Source organism: Musca vetustissima, unplaced genomic scaffold (genome assembly GCF_032173495.1).
Source record: "Musca vetustissima isolate MV318-11 ecotype Yass unplaced genomic scaffold, APGP_CSIRO_Mvet_v1 utg71941, whole genome shotgun sequence".
Taxonomy (NCBI): Eukaryota; Metazoa; Arthropoda; class Insecta; order Diptera; family Muscidae; genus Musca; species Musca vetustissima.
Genome location: NW_026877101.1, coordinates 68,467 through 88,541, shown reverse-complemented (window position 1 = coordinate 88,541; position 20,075 = coordinate 68,467). Strand labels below are relative to the sequence as shown.

General features: G+C 33.7%; 1 protein-coding gene across 1 annotated transcript; it reads left to right on the top strand.

The window, feature by feature from the left end:
* Positions 1-3,308: 3,308 nt before the first annotated feature.
* Positions 3,309-12,020, top strand: LOC133321649 (uncharacterized). Its single transcript, XM_061530732.1, has 2 exons — positions 3,309-3,317; positions 11,457-12,020. The coding sequence occupies exons 1-2, from the start codon at positions 3,309-3,311 to the stop codon at positions 12,018-12,020; spliced, it is 573 nt and encodes a 190-aa protein (XP_061386716.1).
* The last annotated feature ends 8,055 nt before the right edge of the window (positions 12,021-20,075 follow it).

Below are 20,075 nucleotides of genomic sequence, written 5' to 3'. Positions count from 1 at the left end.
TAATATTGGCAGCATAGTGGCCCATTTACGTAAAATCGGACGAAACTATATATGGGAGCCATATCTGAATCTAAACCGAAACAATATTGGAAGATTAGTGCACTATTTACATAAAATTGGACGAAACTATATATAGGAGCTATATCTAAATCTGAACCGATTCCAACAAAACTTCGCATACATCAATCTGGGCCTAATTCAGTACGCTGTGTCAATCCAATCAATATTGGCAGTATGGTGCTTCATTTAGATAAAATCGGACTATTTAAACAAAACTTGGCATACATCAATCTAGACCTAATTCAGTATTCTGTGCAAAATTTTGTCTCAATCGGACATATATTGGGTGTTTGGTGCACCGTTTGAATAAAATCGGACGAAACTTTATATGGGAGCTATATCTAAATCTGAACCGATTTTCTCCAATTTCAATAGGGTTCGTCTTTGGGCCTACTAAGTGACATGTGTCAAATTTCATCCAAATTGGATCATAAATGCGACCTGTACTTTGTTCACAAAAATACATGGACGGACGGACATACGGACATGTATAAATCGACTCAGAAAGTGATTCTATGCATATTTTTTCAAAGGAATCATGTGTCTATCTCGATTCCTTTCGCCTGTTACAAACATATGCACAAAGACAATATACCCTCTACCACATTGTGGTGAAGGGTATAATTAAGGAAGAAATTGATCGATTGAATTTATCCTAGTTCATACAATAGCTATACACTCACAGATAAACGTGAAATTTGGAAACGATTGGATTAGTAGTTTTTAAGTTATCGTGCCCGCCATTCATAAACAGACTGTTTTGAGAAAAATGCGTTTAAAGTCTGAGAATCACTCTTGCCTTCACTTGATCATAATACAGTAAATCGGCTATAATCAAGAGTTGTTGAGATTTATAGGAATATTCTTGAATTAGTAGAAGTTCGAATTAAATCAAAAATCAAAATTAAAATTTTTGAAACCGAGAATGGGGGGGGGTCCCTTATAGGGGCCCTCATTCACAATTTCATATATATATGATTTTCAACCGGCCACAAATGGACTTGTAACTTTGTGTATAAGTTCTTGAAGAAAATTGTTGGCATAATTTTGTTGTTGTTTTTACGATAGCATACCGGATTTCCGATCACTGGAACATCCGAATCCAAAAATTCCAACGGTGGGAGTTATTAAAACAAGTGAAAAGGCAATAAGTCCAATTTTTCTAAAAATTAAGATTTTGATACAGACATGTTCAATACATCGATTAAATAAAATATCTACAATTATCGCTTTTGTTGTTGTTGTTTTGTACAAATTTTATCACAGCTCCTTTAAAATTGTAAAATATAGACTTATTGCCTTTACATGTCAAAGCAGCGGTATTTCAGAAGAGCTAACCAAACTACATACCAACATCAGCCAGTTTAGTGTCACTTAGTACTTTGTTATCCGTACGTACTTCCAAAACTACCGTAAATCTTAAAACTACGCACTACTTCTGGCCGCAACAAAAATCTAGCTTTAAACTAAATTTATTTATAAAACTAATTCCACAATTTCCGGATTATAGCTCTATAGGTTTATCCAAATCCGTATTTTATCGGATTTACTACACATGAATATAATTTGTCATATCTACCTACCTAAACAATCCAATAGAAATCATATTTCCACATTTTAGGATTCCAGTTCAGTGGATTTCAAAAGCATCCTACATATCCCAACTCCAGCTCGATTCGATCACATAAATCATAATAATATATAAGTACAAAATTCTCTAACTACCTATATCATACAACCAATATAAATCTTATTTCCCGATTTCAGTATTCCAACACTATCGGTTCACCCAAATCCAAATTGTACCTAATTTAGAACACATTAGTACGATTTTCCAAACTTCCTACATATGCCAATCCTATCCACACAACGATCCTACCTCCAAATTTCGGGATTCGGTTCACCCAAATCCAAATTGTACCTAATTTAGAACACATTAGTACGATTTTCCAAACTTCCTACATATGGCAATCCTACCCCAACAACGATCCTACCTCCAAATTTCGAAATTCCAGTTCCTTCGGTTGACCCAAAATCCAAATTGTACCAAATTTAGTACGAATTTCCAAAACGTCCTACATATCCTTATCCAACACACCAACTGATTCCAAAAGGATTCCAGCTCTATTGGTTTACACAAAAAATTCAAATTGTACCAAATTTAGTACCTTTAGTACACATTAATACGAATTTCCAAAAATATCTATATCATACAATCAACAGAAATCTTATTAACGAATTATCGTTTCAACCAAATCCAAATTATACAAAAATTAGTACACATTAGTACGAATTTCAAAACTTCCTACATATCCTAATCTTAAAACACAACAACGATTCTAACTAAAAATTTCAGCTCTATCAGTTTTCAGCTCTATCGGTTCAAATTGTAACAAATTTAGTAGCATTCAGTACACATATGTACGATTTTACAGAACTTCCTATAATCCTCAATTCGGCAATGCAGTAGTAATCTTATTTCCAAATAACAGTATTCCAGCTCTATCGGTTCACCCAAATCTAAATTGTACCAAATATAGTCCCATTTAGTACTTTTCGTACTCATAAGTACAAATATCCAAAACTATCTACATATCAAAATCCTACACTACGACACTCCGGTAATGCAAATTTGAAAGTTCAGGATTCTAGCTCCATCCGGTCCTCCAATTTTAAATTGTACCAAATTTAGTACCGTTTAGTACTTTTCGTTTACATGAGTACACACTTCCAAAACCACCTCCTAATATCGATCCTACTTCTCAGCCTCACTCCGACAGTAAATTTAATTTCCAATTTCAGGATTCCAGCTCCATTCGGTCCTCCACATTCCAATTGTACCAAATTTAGTACCGTTAAGTATTTTTCGTTTACAGGAGTACTTGGTTCCAAAACCACATCCTTATATCGACCATTCATCTCAACCTTGATTCCAAATTTCAAGTTTTTAGGTATTTCCGTTCAGATGGTACGAATTTTTAACAAATTTAGTACTTTCGAATGTTTAATACTATTTTACCAATAATGAAACACATTTTTGTGGAAAATTGTCTATAAGTTTAGATAATTTTGAATGTACACAATGTGGTGGAGTCCTAATTATCCAGATCAAAAATTTAGACATTTTTTGGAGTAATTGACATAATTATATATGTCTTTAGTGAATAATTCGGAAGAATTCGCCATTCTTCACTATAAAACATTTACCCTGAATGTATTAAAATACATACATATAGGGTTTTAGTAGCATGGCCCGGGTAAAGTTGAGAGAAGACCATTAACCGTTAAAATATCGATTTTTTGGAGGGTCCCGCATAAAATCTCATGAGTAGAGTTTTGCAAGGATGAAAAATCACATTTTAGCGTCGGGTTCATTAAATTATGAACACATGGAGTCCAATTTCTCATTCGATTTTACAGAAGAATTTTAATCCTAATAAATACATACAATAGCTAAACATTAAGATATGAAGCTATATCTTCATGCTCAGTAGGGTCGCCAGCAAAAAATTATCACGCCATGTCTCTGAACATTGACCAATGGCGATTTTTTTCTTTTCCGATGATATTAATTTTATTTACTACAGACTTTTAAATGTTTGTACAGTTTGATGTAGATCAGAAACTACTATACCATCACATTATCACTTCCGTTGATGAAATTACTTTAAATAATTTGTTTTAATTTAACTTTTGTAACATACAACGCAATTGTTTACAAACATTTAACTAATATTTGCAAAATGTTTCACATCCGCACAACAATAGATTTCTTGTTTTTCTTCGTAGCTAATTTTAGTTAGTTTGCAAAATTACTTTTTTTACTTATCGTAAGTTTATAGCAAAGATCAATGCTCACCTTATATACCTCTCACTTTTAAGCAGTTTTATTACAATCTTGATAAAAAAATATAAACATTACCGACTACCGGTTTTAATTATGTATCATCTATCGATGTCATTTTGGACAAAAAGGTGTGCTGTGCAAAAATAAATCACGAGGTGAATTAGATAGTCCATTAAAAAAAAATTGAAAGTAATAAAAATTTAAAATAAATTCTTGTTTGTGCTGTTTGCGGTTCAGTTTAAACCACAGATTTTGTTAGGTCTAGTTTTTATCACAAACTGGTAAAATATTTGCATCAAGGGTGTGTCTAGAAAATTTCACAAATTTAAATTGATTAGTTCCATTTTACACAAACGACTCTAAATCTTTCAGAGTGATATTAAATTTAGCCTAGTTTGCAGAAAGGCATGTGTATGGATTGGTGTTAGACTATTCCCTTATAGATATAAATCACATACTTAAGTTCGTATAATTTCATGTTGGGATCAGTGTTGCCAAAACTTTGTGGAGGAAAAATGCTAGATTTTGTTGATAAAAAAAAAAATGCTAGATAAAATGCTAAATATTTATAGAACAAAATTGATAATATTTAATAATGAAATATTCATTAGAGACCCCATTTATTCTTAACGGCTATTCGTTGTCGATTTAAATATGTCCGTCCAATTGAGGTCGCAATATTGAAAACAGAGCTTTGGAATTTTGCACATACATTGCTTCTCATAAAAGATTTGGTATTGGAAATGGAATATATCGGTCCTTTTTGGGTTCCCCAATATTTGATTTGGGCACATTTTTCAACTTAAATTGCTCTAATTTTATATTTGGGTTTCTCCCTGGAAAGAATGTATAAAAATTATCAATATTGCTCCACTTTTAAGAGTTGCCCCTCATAAACACATTTTACAATCGCATTGCCTTTATTTTGATAGTTTAAATTTTCGTTGAGTAAATAATCTCCTTATCAAATATTATTAATATGGGTCCATATTTAGGGGTAGCCTCCAGAGAGCGGTACCCCTCATTATTCGACATGTTGGGGTTTGATAACTTCCTACTAAAATAATGATGTCTTCCTACTAAATATAATGTCCAAATTTGGTTAAGGCAAATAACTGTAATTTCACATTGCGTACATATATGAAGACAATTATCAATTTCCGTCCCATTTGCGTACTTTTAATTTAAACCAGTAAGGAAAGTAGTAAAGTCGGACTGGGCCGACTAAGATACCCTTCACCACTTTGGGTATATTCTACATATGTATCTTAACAGACGTCGCGTTTTTTTTTTTTTTTTTTTTTTTTTTGTTACATATCTATATCTGAACCGATTTCAGGGAAACTTGCCAGAGACTAATTTATATTACTTTAGTATGTTGTGTCAATCGGCCTAGCTATGGATCTTTTCACGAAGCTTTGCAACATCATTCTAGACTTAATTCAGTACCCTATACCAAAATTCGTGCAAATCGAAAGATATATAGGAACTTTGGTGCACCAATTATATCTAAATCTGAACCGGTTTTCACGAAACATAGCACACGTCATTCTAGCGCCAATACATTACGCTATGACAAATTTCGTGCAAATCGAATGACTTTTAAAGACTTTGGTGCACCAATTACCTAAAATCGGATGAAAATATATATGGGAGCTATATCTAAATCTCAACCGATTTTCACGAAACTTAGCACACATCATTCTAGACTTAATTCAGTGCGCTATGCTAAAATTCGTGCAAATGAAAAGATTTCCAGGGACTTTGGTGCACCATTTACCTAAAATCGGGCGAAACTTTATATGGGAGCTATATCTAAATCTGAACCGATTTTCATGAAACTTAAAACACACTATTAAAGACGCAATTCAGTACGATATGCCAAATTTCCTACAAATCGAAAGATATATAGGGTCTTTGGTGCACCAATTACCTTAAATCGGATGAATATATATATATATATATATATATATGGGAGCTATATCTAAATCTGAACCGATTTTCACGAAACTTTGCACACATCATTCTAGGCTTAAATAAGTACGCTATGCCAAAATTCGTGCAAATCAAAAAATTTGCGGGGACTTTAGTGGACTATTTATCAAAAATCGGGCGAAGCTATATATGGTAGCTATATCTAAATCTGAACCGATTTTCTCAAAACTTTGCACACATCATTCTAGACTTAATTTAGTACTCTATGCCAAATTTCATGCAAATCGAAAGGTATATAGGAATATTTACCTTAAATCGGACAAAAATATATATCGGATCATAAATGCGACCTGTACTTTGTTTACAATTTAACATGGACAGACGGACGGACATGCATAAATCGACTCAGAAAGTGATTCTATGCATATTCTCAAAAGGACCCACGGGTATCTCGATTATTTTTGCCTGTTACAGACATATGCACAAAGACATAATACCCTGTACCACAGTGTGGTGAAGGGTATAAAAATATTTGTTTGCCGGAATTTTTTCTATTTTTGTCCTTATTCTGGCACAATCCCAACATAAAGGGCCCACTCGCCTTTTCGGTACTCTAAAGTGATTATAACTTGGCACTCGGGAATCCCGGTGAATAAAAAACTTATTTTCAGAAAGTTCCAACATAATTCATGTTTATGATTTTTACATTGCTCTCAAACAATGGGCCGCTTTGGATTTTCTACTAGCAGAAAATGTCATATTCACCATATGATACATATGTAAAATATACTCAAAGTGATGAAGGGTATCATATAGTCGGCCCAGTCCGACTTTACTACTTTCCTTACTGGTTTTCGGTATGTTGATGTTCCTACCCCCGTTTTCAAACCTGAGTTTCTGTATTTTGAATTTCAGAACCAGTGCGACTAGATCAAAAAATAATAATAATAATGTCAGCCTTAAAATAAAGCCAAAAATATATATACAGTAACGTGCGGTTATAGCGAACTAGAAGGGATAGAAGAAGTTCGTTGTATCCAATGTAAGGAAAACCCTAGGATTAGCAGAAAAATATATTTAGTTCCGAAATATGCAGATTTTGTGTCCTCTTTGGCAATACTCGAGCTGTTTCTCCGTATCTTCGATGAACCTGACATTTTCTGTAAAGTTTACTGAAGTTAAGTTCATAATAAAAAAAGTTCGCTATATCCGTAGTTCGCTATAAGAGTTAAGATTTGTATGAAAATTATATATAAAAACTTCGGGACTAAGAAATGTGTACGCTATAAGGAAAGTTCGTTTTAACCGGTGTGCGTTATAATCGTACTCGACTGTATATATATTTAGATATCAAAAACATTATACTAAATTTAAAAATGTTTTTTCTTTTTTAACATCCACCATAATGTGAGGGTATTTGTCACACCGTTTGCAACATCTGGAAATATTCACCGGAAATCCGTTAAATTTTAGACATATATTCATGATATGCTAGGATGTTTGGCATTGAAAATGGGATATATCGATCCACATTTTGGGGTAGTCCCCATACAACGGTACCTGAAAATTCCCTGTATTTTCACACGTTTACATAGTGAAGAGTTTGAGCACGTTTTCAACCGAATTGGAAGTAATTTGTATTTAGGTTTGTCATTATCAATATTGTCAATTTTTATGGGGGTTTAGATCCATGTTGGCTATCAGACTCGATGGAAAATGGATGTGATGCCAGATTTTTTAATCACTACTCAAATAGTTTTCATTGCTTCATATAAATTGTTTTTATAAAAAAGGACTATAATATTTAAATTTTGTGAAAAAATAATGTTAAATTAGAAAGTGAATAGGCTAAATAAATGCTAAATGAAAAGTTGATGCTAAATACAAAAATAAAATGCTAAATTTAGCAGAAACAAGTGAAAAAGCGTTAAGTTCGGCCGGGCCGAACTTTGGATACCCTCCACCAAAGATATACTGGCAGGTACTTGAAATGAAAATATAGGGAACATACCAAAAAATGGACCTATACCGATAATAATTTTTAATAGAAAATTATACCCTCAGCCTTATGGCTAATTAGTGTGTATACACTTTCACACGGTGATAATGTGCCTCATCGAAATATTGGTTCTAGACCCCATGTTTCTTTGGACCAAATCCGTTTCAGAAAAGTTTGATTTCACCCCATCTTATTATTTCTTCCAAACTTAGTTCAAGTCCGAATTTGGGGAATATCGGTCCATGCCTTCTGGTACCTCCCACACAGGGGCTACGGCTAAGCCTAAATGCGGGCTATAGTTTACTTATAGTTCATTATCGAACCGTACGTCCTAGTTTTTTTTTATCTCGATATTCTTCGCAGGTGAAATGATTACAAGAGAGTATTAGAACCAACCCCAAAACGCGGAAAAATCAGATAATTATTTTAATATAAAAAATGGGGTTATATGGGGACTACCCCTAAAAGGGGTTGACTATTAATAATTTTTGGTAGGGAGATTTTCTACCATATACGGCTACAAAATACCAAATTTCAGGGAATTCGGTTGAAAAACGCGCTCAAGAACCTCATAATACCGAAATTTGGGGGTACACTTATATGGGAGCTATGCTTAAACGCGGACCGATATACTCCATCTTCGAACTTGACTTGCCTGCAGACAAAACACAACCCTATGCAAAATTTCAGCATCCTATCTCAATTCCTTCAGAAGATAGCGTGATTACAACAGACGGACATGGCTAGATCGTCTTAGAATTTTACCCTGATCAAGAATATATATACTTTATAGGGTCGGAAATGAATATTTCGATGAGTTACAAACGGAATGACAAAATTAATACTATGGTGGAGGGTATAAAAAGGGGGTTATATGGGGACTACCCCAAAAAAGGGCGACTACAAAATACCAAATTGCAGCGAATTCGGTTGAAAAACGCGCTCAAGAACCCCAAAATACCGAAAATTGGGGGTACCCTTATATGGGGGCTATCCGAAAATATGGACATTCATAACTTTTTGTGGAGATATGTTGTACCTATTAAGAACTCAAAATACTAAATTACAGCTAATTCGGCGGAAAAATACGAGCAAAACCCCCAAAATACTGCGAATTAGGAGGTACCGTTATATGGGGGCTACCAGGAAAAGTGGACCTATATTTATAATTTTTTGTGTATATATTAAGTACCCAATAAGAACCCAATGTAGCAAATTTCAGTGAGTTCGGTTGAAAAAACACTCAAGAACTTCAAAATACCGAAAATTGGGGGGTACCCTTATATGGGAGCTATGCCTAAAGGTGGACCGATATATCCCAATTTCGAACTTGACCTGCCTGCAGACAAAAGACGACTCTATGCAACATTTTGGCGATCTATCTCAATTCGCTTAGACGCTAGAGTGATTACAACAGACGGACAGACGGACATGCTTAAATCGTCATAGAATGTTCTGCTGATCAAGACTATATATACTGTATAGGGTCGGAAATGATTATTTCGATGCGTTACAAACGGAAAAACAAAACTAATATACCCTCCATACTATGGTGGAGGGTATGAAAAGGGGTTATATGGGGACTACCCCAAAAAGGCGGTGCATATTAAAAATTTTTTTGTAGGCAAATTTGTTACCATATTCGACTACAATATACCAAATTTCAGCGAATTCGGTTGAAAAACGTGCTTTAAACCTCAAAATAGCGAAAATTAGGGGTACCCTTATATGAGGGCTACCGGAAAAATTGGACCTATATTTATAATTTTTTGGTGAAGATATTTGGCAACCGATAGGAACCAAATGTACAAAATTTCAGCGAATTCGCTTGAAAAACTCGCTCAAGAACCCCAAAATACCGACATTTGGGGGTACCCTTATATGGGGACTACCAGAAAAAATGGACCTATATTCATATATTCATTTTTAGTGGAGGGATTTGGTACCCAATAAGAACTCAAAGTACTAAATTACAGCCAATTCGGTTGAAAACCTATATGTATAATTTTTTGTGGAGAAATTGGGTACCCAATAGCAACTCAATATACCAAATTTCAGCGAATTCGGTTGAAAAACGCGCTCAAGAACCCCAAAATACCGAAAATTGGTGGGTACCCTTATATGGGAGCTATGCCTAAACGTGGACCGATATATCCCATCTTCAAACTTGACCTGCCTGCAGACAAAAGACGACTCTGTGCAAAATTTTGGCTATCTATCTCAACTCGTTTAGACTCTAGAGAGATTACAACAGACGGACGGACACACGGACATGCTTAGATCGTCTTAGAATTTTACACTGATCAAGAATATATATATCGGAAATGATTATTTCGATGAGTTACAAACGGAAAAACAAAATTAATATACCCTCCATACTATGGTGGAGGGTATAAAAATGGTAAAATGGCTACCCTGATCAGAACATGTTCGACCTACTACCACATAATGCTGTAGCGTAGTCCCCGTAAAAATTACCGACCGATTTAAGAAATCTACGTATTGAAAGGTATAAAAAGGTCTTATTATTTTCGTGGATAGCGGTTCAGGTTTAGATATAGCCCCTATATATATTTTCCTCCAATATAATGCAGGCATAGCTTCCATATATATTTCGAACGGGTGTCTGATTGATATTATCGAATAGTGTGTATCAAGTGTTCCAAAATCGAATTGAAATTTTGCATAGGTTGCAGAAAAGTATGTGTATGGATTGATGTTAGTCGGTTCATTTATTGATAAAGATCAAATCAAATCAATTGATTTTAATTGAATTTTAAAAGACAATTGAGAATACCCATATGTAGAATTTACCCAAAGTGGTGAAGGGTATCATATAGTCGGCGCAGCTTGACGAGTTTTTAAGTGGTACCAACACTTAAAATCTCGTACAAAATCTGAAAATATCGGCTTAACCCTAAAATTAGTTTTTCTATTTTTAGGAATGTTGACATTTAGGCTTATTTGTTTTAGTTTTGTTCTATTCTGAGACGTATATTAAAACATGATGGCGAACTTAATTCTGACCTTCTAAAACTCCGTACTATTGCCAAAGAGACTACATACCTAAAATGCGAGGATTTCCAGACATTCTAATCCGCATATTTTCAAATCTCCTGAAATGGGGAGCATGGCGTTCAGGTACTTTGTTAAAAAATCAAGGATAGGCGTATACACCGCATAAGAAATAAGATCTTAGAATAGACGAAATATGAGGGAATAGAAAACAAAATCAAAAGCTTAGCCAGGTATAAGCTGATAAATCATTGTTTTTCTTCATAATAGCAATAAGGCATTCAAAATTTGGTCACGAACATGGGTGAAATGTAAACAAAACTACTAATGAAAAACACATGGCAGAACTAAATACTTTTCAAAGTCATTCACTAGTAATAACAGTTAATGGATATTATAACTGAATTTACGCATAAAGGTAGTATAAATACAGATGTTTTCAGGAATTTCAAATATACTCCAATATAAAGTGTTTAGAGAATAAACTATTTTTTGATTTATATATTTTTTATCTAAAATTAAAATATGCGTGGATTTATGGTAAGTATTGGAAAAATTATTATTTTCTATTTGTAATTTCAATTTTTATGAACGTTTTAGGTATTGTGTTTGGTTGCATTGTGCTCCGCTTCCCATCAAGGATATGATTATTCCAGTCATACAACTGCTGGCAATGGTGGTCTTTATGGTACAAAATCATTGGTGACAAAACGTTTCTTCATTCATTCTGCACCTGAGGAACAGGGTGTAGAAGTACAAGAACATGACATTGCTGTGGGTTCACCACGCAAAAATTATAATGTAGTTTTTGTCAAAGCTCCTAGTGAAAAACAACAAAAGATTAAGGTTCGTGTCACACCAGCTGTTAACGAAGAAAAGACTGCCGTCTATGTGTTGTCCAAGAAAGCCGATGCTCCAATTCTGGAGACTATTGTTCATGAGCCTGCAACTACCACTAGCAAGCCTGAAGTTGCTTTTATCCAATATCGCACCAACGAAGAAGCTGAACATGCTCAACATCACATTCAAGCTGAATACGATCGTTTAGGTGGTACCACCAGCATCTCCGATGAAGGTGTTTCAGATGTAAAATCGGTAATTGGTATTTTGGATAGCCTTCAACAGGGTGCAGTTTCTTCGAATTATTTGCCACCTCAACATTAGTAGTTTTTGTTAATATTGTATTTGTGTCACTTGTTGTAGATGAATTGTTGTTAATGTGTATATATAACAATATAAAATAAAATATTTTCCCAATATGCTACAGTGTGTCTCACTTTAATATATTTCAGCATTTATATGCAACAAATAAACAAAGCAACACCAATGAAGGAAAGACGTAAGTCGAACAAGGCTGACTAACTAACAAACTTGAAGTGTTTGATGCATCTTTTACATGAAATCGGACTAAGATGTATATGGGAAACTGAACCGATTAAAAGCATTTATCATTCCTGACTCAATTCGGTTAACCCATTATAGACGGAATACGAACAATTACACTGTGACACATTATTGAGACTTTGACTTTGTGAGAATATAACCATGAGAAAAACGCATCCAATCCAAACCAAAATTGTTTTTCCTTTTTCTATCTTCCTGTCATATAGTGTTGGTCGAAGTTCTAAACCCAGTGCGAAAAATCACGATAAAAGCTTCGAAAAATCATGATAAAAGCTAATAATAGTGTACTGAATTAAGACTAGAATGATGTGGGTTAAGTTTCGTGAAAATCGGTTCAGATTTTGATATAGCTCCTATATATACTTTCTTCCGATTTTATGTTAATGGATGACCAAAGTACATACATCTTCTTTTATTTCAATGAAGTTTGGCACATTATATTGAATTAAGTCTAGAATGATGATTGCTAAGTTTCGTGAAAATTGGTTTACATTTACTATAGCTCACATATATACTTTCGACCGATTTAATGTAAATGGTGCACCAAAGGCCCTATATATTTTCCGATTGGCACGAAATTTGGCAAAACGTACTGAATTAAGTCTAGAATGATGTGTGTTAAGTTTTGTATGTACCCATAGTGGTTAAGGGTATCACATAGTCGGCCCGTCCGACTTTTGAACTTTCCTTACTTGTTTTTTCTTACAATAGATTGATTTTTAAAACAGAGAATACGTTCACCTCGCACCAGCATCTATATGAATAAAAATACGTTTTCTTCATGACCTAAACTCAAACAGTAATATTTTAGTCTCATTTGTAACCATTACTTTGGTTTGTGAATGACTATTGTATGAATAGAAATACATACTTGAGTAAAAACGACCTCTCTCAATATTAGCGGCATTATTTAATTGTTAATTTCGGTAATTAGCCCCACAGCGCTGATAAATCAAATTATAAAATAATTAAACTATTGGTTTATAATTTTTTAGCTGTGTTTTATTTTGTTTTTAGCTTATAAAATTAATCAAATTATGTCAACTGCTAATGGGCTTCATTTCATTCACGAAGATTTTAGGTATGAGAAATATCTGAGTGGATAAACCCAGTGCAATACGTAGAAAAATACATAGGATGGTTTGCCACGCTTCGCAGTCTATATTTTGGAATATTGTTCATTGGCAAACGTGGAAGGATCATTAACAACGACAATATAATTAGAATACAATGTACATAACATGCTATTCATATACGTCGGATAAGGTCCCTATCGACCATTTCCTGTTCTCAGATCTGTTGTTGAACGGTTGCTAGAAAGGGAGAGTGGAAAAATATGATGCTCTCGGATGAATTAAAGTTAAATATTAATGACTCAGACAAGAAAAAAATACCGTGAGAAGTCCAAGACGGAAGTCCAAAAATGAAAGGCTCATGCCACAGTATTGTAAGTTACTGGTAAGGATGGAGTAGGGTCAATAATGGTAGTGTGCTCTTTTTCTTTTTAAGGGGTTCGATATATTTACGAGACTTATGAAATAATGAATCGGATTGTTTATAAAAATGTGTTGGAAACCGCTATGGTTCCCTCCGCTGAAGAATATATGCAACAAAACATGTCAAAGATTGGTTGCCGCAGTCCAAAATCAGGGTTTTATAATGGCCAACACAATGATTCGATCTTTACCCTATAGAAGAATCTTTGGAGTATCATTGATAGCAAAATCAAAAGAGTTTCACAAACAACATAGCTTCTTCCGAAAGGTTCATGATGCAAGGAATAGTATACCTCGTAGCTGTGCTGCCGTAATGAAATGTAATGGATGTACTGTTAATTTAGTTTTGACCGTACAAAAATTGGGTCAATTTAGTTTCCTATATACTATTTTTTATTTCAAAATATATTTTGCATTTTAATTTTATATTTTTTAAAAATGAATGAATTTCCTATTAATTTCTAAAAAACTTCGTTTTCAAACCAGTGAGGAAAGTAGTAAAGTCGGACGGGGCCGACTATATGATATCCTTCACCACTTTGGGTATATTAAACGAATGCATCCTAAAGCGGTGTACACACTATCATTTTTGACTGTCAGTTTTTTATCGATTACTGACTGTCCAACAACCATAAATATTTTTGTGGTTGCCTGATGAATGACAAACATGTGAGGCCACACTATCAAACAAGCAAAATTTGGGCAAGAGTGTCATTCAAAAATGCTAGTGTGTACACCGCATAACAGATTGGCCATTAACATGAAATTTGATGAACTAAAATATGTGACCTTTATCTAAGTGTGAACCGACTTAGATTAATCCATAAACATGTCATTCGTTTGTTACAATGCCACTATAGGTCAAACAGACCAGTTTACTGGCCAAAAGTCGAATTTCAAACATTGTCTTATCACTTCTTTTGAGTTACAATCGAGTAAGGAATACTTCAAAACAAATAAAAATGAATTTTGTTTTTGCATAATCTCTTATACCATTATTTGGCAATTTGAATTATTAAAATATCATAAAAATGTATTTATTTGGTATGTTACTTGTTATATGTATAAAAGTTAAGTAAAGTGAAAATAAAATATAAGTATAACTATAAGTAAATAATTAATAAGAAAGTATTCGATATTTTTTATCATAAAATGTATCTATACATATGTGTATGTGTAAAAATAGTATTAAAATAAGCATAACTTTAGATTGATCGCAGAATTTTCTAAATTTTAAGGTTATGAGGAATTGAAATAAAAATTGATATTTGCTTATTGAACCGTCCATAATCTAAATAACCTAATGTGGTTTTGCGGATTTGTGCGGTTTTTTAAATTTTACCATTTTTGCATTTACCGAAATACGAATTAATTTGAATCTGAAATAACTGGAGTAGAGGTAAATCTTACATTCCGCCTCAAAATTATTTTAATATCATTATTACGTCAGTTTTAATTAGATTTAAACATATTTCGGTCTTATTGTTGTTCGATCATCAATAGAATCAAACTATCAAAGGTGAAGACAGATCACATGTTGCGAGCGATGAGTTCAATGAAGACGGACTACATCGTATATAAATATAAATGAAACAGACTTCATTTAAATAATATATGTAATCACAGACGTAGCAAAGTGGAGGGGTATCTCTGGTGCTCGACACCGCCCGAATTGTAATAACTTAAAGGGTTCATTTCTAAAAAAACATTGTTCCATTATTCTTTAAGAAAGTTAGGAAAGCTATTCTGGTCGAAATACATTTTTTTTCAATTTTATGACTTTTAGCCACAAAAATTGTCACTTTGTCCTATAGTGCAATGGGACAAAATTATGTAAATCGATTTAAAGCAAAAATCAAAATGCTCAATTTTGTATGTTGTGCAAAATTCCATGTCAATACTACAAACATGAGGTGTTTGGTGCACCATTTACTTAAAATCGGATAAAAATAGATGTGAAAGGTATATCCAAATATGAACCGATTTCAACCAAAATTGTCACATGATAGGTTATACTAATTACAGCAGGTCTTGTTCCTAATGACCAAATTTTGGATCTACTTAAAATTGGACGATACTATATATAGGAGCTATATCTAAAACTGAACGGATTCCAACAAAACTTCACGCGTTTGGCTACACTATTTTCAGTACGTTGTGCAAAATTTTGTGTCAATCGGCTTAACATTGGGTCTTTGGTGCACCATTTCTTTAAACGCGGACGAAAATATATATGGGAGCTACATCATTCTAGACTCAGTAAGCTACGCCACGTTTCGTGGAAATCGAATGATATATAGGGACTTTGGTAAACCATTTAGATTAAATCGGAAGAAAATATATATGGGAGCAATATCTGAAATCTAAACCTATTTTCGGGAAAGTTTACACCCAACTGTCTATCCACATTAAGTACGCTATGCTAAATTTCGTGGAAATCAAAAGATATATTGGAACTTTGGTAAACCATTTATGCTAAATCAGACGAAAATATATATGGGAGCTATATCTAAATCTAAACCGATTTTCGGGAAACGCCATACATTTCATTCTAGACTCAATCCAGTACGCTATGCCAAATTTCGTGCAAATCGAAAGATATATAGGGAATTTGGTATACCATTTACATTATATCGGGCGAACATATATATGAGAGCTATATCTAAATCTGAACCGATTTTCAAGAAATTTTACACACATCATTCTAGAATCAATATAGTACGCTGTGCCAAATTTCGTGCAAATCGAAGTATATATAGGAACTTTGGTACACCATTCACCTAAAATCGGGCGGAAATATATATGGGAGCTATATCTAAATCTGAACCGATTTTCACGAAACTTAACACACATCATTCTAGACACAATTCAGTACGCTATGCCAAAATCGAAGTATATATAGGAACTTTGGTACACCATTCACCTAAAATCGGGCGAAAATATATATGGGAGGTATATCTAAACCTGAACCGATTTTCACGAAACTTAACACACATCATTCTAAACTCACTTCAGTTCGCTATACCAAACTTCATGCAAATCGAATGATATATTTGGACATTGGTGCACCATTTACATAAAATCGGACGAAAATATATATGGGAGCTATATCTAAATCTGGACCAATTTTCTCCAATTTCAATAGGGTTCGTCCTTGGGCCAATTAAGTGACCTGTGCCAAATTTCATTCAAATCGGATCATAAATGCGACCTGTACTTTGTTAACAAAATACACGGACGGACAGACGGAAATGCATAAATCGACTCAAAAAGTGATTCTATGCATATTCTCAAAAGGAAGCATGGATCTATCTCGATTCTTTTTGCCTGTTACAAACATATGCACAAAGACATAATACCCTGTACCACAGTGTGGTGAAGGGTATAAAAAGTTACAGGTTATTTATTCAGTTGTAAATGGTATACCAAATTCACAATTTTTGGCCTATTGAGACGGCAATTTCCCATAACGTATTGAGTTGAGTCCAAAGAAGTGTCTGCACTTTCATTAAATCGTAACAGATAAACATCCGATTGAGAGAAAATTTTTCATTGCGTCTTAAATTGAGACTATAATACGTAATGTTTAAATTGTTTCAGATTTAAATAGAGCTCCAATACATATTTTCGTCTGAAAACGGCAAACTAAACCTCAAGATTTGTCCGATTGAAAGGAAATTTTCACACATTTTCGTCCGATTTAATGTAAATTATGCACAAAATTCCCTAGGTTTGTCCGGTTGAGACGGAATTTCGCATGACGCATTAATGTGAGTTTTGTTGATATCTATATATAGATATAGTTTCCACACAAATTTTCGTCTAAATAGTTTGTCCGATACAGCATAGCTAATTAAGTATACAATGAAGTGTATTAAGGGAACCCGAGAATGGGGGGTCCCCTTAAGTCTCCTTTAATTCGGTTCAGATGAAGCTACTATATATTTTCGTCCGATTTCATGTAATTGTGCCCTTTATTGTTTTGCTGTAAAATTTTCTGAACCGATTTCAGACGTACATATCGCTCTGATACATAGTTTTGCTCGATTGCATACAAATGGTACACCAAGTCTGCGCGATTAACATCAATTGATTTAAATTCGTTTTTTTTTATATTTGTAGATCACATATTTAATTTAGTCCGATTCCAGGTCGATTGTCCTCTAAAGAAGCTATGGCTGTTCTACCAACAATATATTGTACGTATGAGCACCACTGTATGCTTCCAAAGGTGTGAAGGATATCATATAGTCGGCCCGTTCGACTTTTCAACATTCCTAACTGGTTTTTTGTTTGAACTTAGGCATTTTTGGCATAATAAAAGCAAACAATGGATTAAAGAGTCCATCATGGCGTTAGTTATATTGCAGCAGTAAAGAAATCTAAATTCCCTGCGCCCTGAAAAACAGTAATTACAGGTGCAATGTGAAGTATGTGAAACACGGCAGTGAAAACACATTGATATGGCTTGATTAAAGAGTTGAGACATTTGACCGCTGCAAAGAAGAATAAAGAAAAGTATTTGATGTATTTGAGACCCATCTTCCAAGCTTTATAGATAACAACACCTATCATGCTGAAGAATAAATTTTTAAATTAATTCAATGGTCATCACAATGTCCCAAACTCAATTCGAATGTGAATGTGTGGTCGATCGTGAAGAGACAAATTGGTCAAAACCAATCAATTTAGACTTTGGCAGCGGATCAAACATGGATAGAATAATATGTATGTCAAAATAAATTGTTATAATTATTCTTAAAAATTTGTTTGTTTTTAAATTTTATATTTTTAGTACATGTACTCATGCAATCCTCTATATATGTAACAGTGCTCATGTACCTGGAAGAATACAAGTAAAAAACCTATTTTAACATATTTAATAGTTTGTATGTGTTGTTATCCAAAATGATTTGATTTTGGAATGACCCAAAATAACCCAAACGGTATTTTCAATATTAAAAATACTTCTTTCATATATGTATATGCCTAATGATGACCTTGAATGACCTCAAATGTTAACATGTTTCTTCTTCCTAATTTCAACACATTCATCATTAATCTCCAAATGTCCACAGCATCTTCCGTCGGCTTCAAACAAAAAAAAAAAAAAAAAAACATTAACCAATAGTAAAATACCATGACCTTTTACGGCTTCTTCGAGTGCACATTTAAAATGTTGTTTCTTCTTAAAGATAATTATTAGGCTCGCTTGTTGCTGTGGCATCACCAGCATTCATTAGTCACACTGATCGAGTGAATGAGAGTTTTTGAAACGACCATTCACGAAAGATGGTGTTGATGTAATCTACGTTAATTTTTATAATTGTTCTCTATCTCATTTTCCCTTTCTTTAGCCCACGATGTGTAAGGTCAGTAATTTCAATGTGTTATGTTTCAAAAACTATTTTAGGCCGATTTTCAGTTCATCATTAATCTTATCTTACAGTCGACTGTCACAGTTTCTTGGCGACAGGTTGTCGCAATGAATATCTCAAATTATGAACACCGTGGAAACGACATACTCCTGATGTTTTATTTTCTCTACAGATATTTGGAGTATTGTTGAGAATGAATTGCGTTTTAATAGAAATAGATTTCTTGGTGTAAAGCAATGTTTACAACATTGCACCATGAAGTATAACATCGTTTTTTATTTCATAATATTTTGTACATAATTCCTGAATACCGTTTTTTCTCTAGCGGTTTCCCGCACACAATGATGATTAGTATTGTTATTTGTTCTCTAGCCCAGTTGTTCGAATGACTGGCTTCGAACTAACGATATTCCAGGTTTTTGTAACCACTATAAGTTACTTTTCAATCTACTCGCAATTTATTTAGGTGAACTTAACTTTGATTTGGAAACTGACCATACAGGTTGGCTTTAATGAACATTCTAATGATATTGTTTGCAAATGTACAATATGCTGTTTATCAGGACTATCATCTGACTTCAAATTTAACGAAATGAAATATTTGAAATTCGTGTTTTTAGGAACCGACATCAGTAAATTAATACACACTTCGTTTTGCAATCTTTACATGTATGTATGGGTATTTGATGAACCATTAAATCGGATAAAATTATTTTGCGGTACGTTGTGCCCTATTCATCGAATTCGGAGAAACTCTGGGCATTTGGTGCATTACCTCAATCGGCCAAATTTTGTTCCTGTCTCGGTTTAAATAAAAGTGGAAAATATTTCTATCATTAGCAATTATCAGATAAAATCTATATTATAAATAGAACATACTAAAGCGTTTATTTACTACTAGCTGGACCCGTGGCGCTTCGCTGCCCCCACTAAAGTGATTA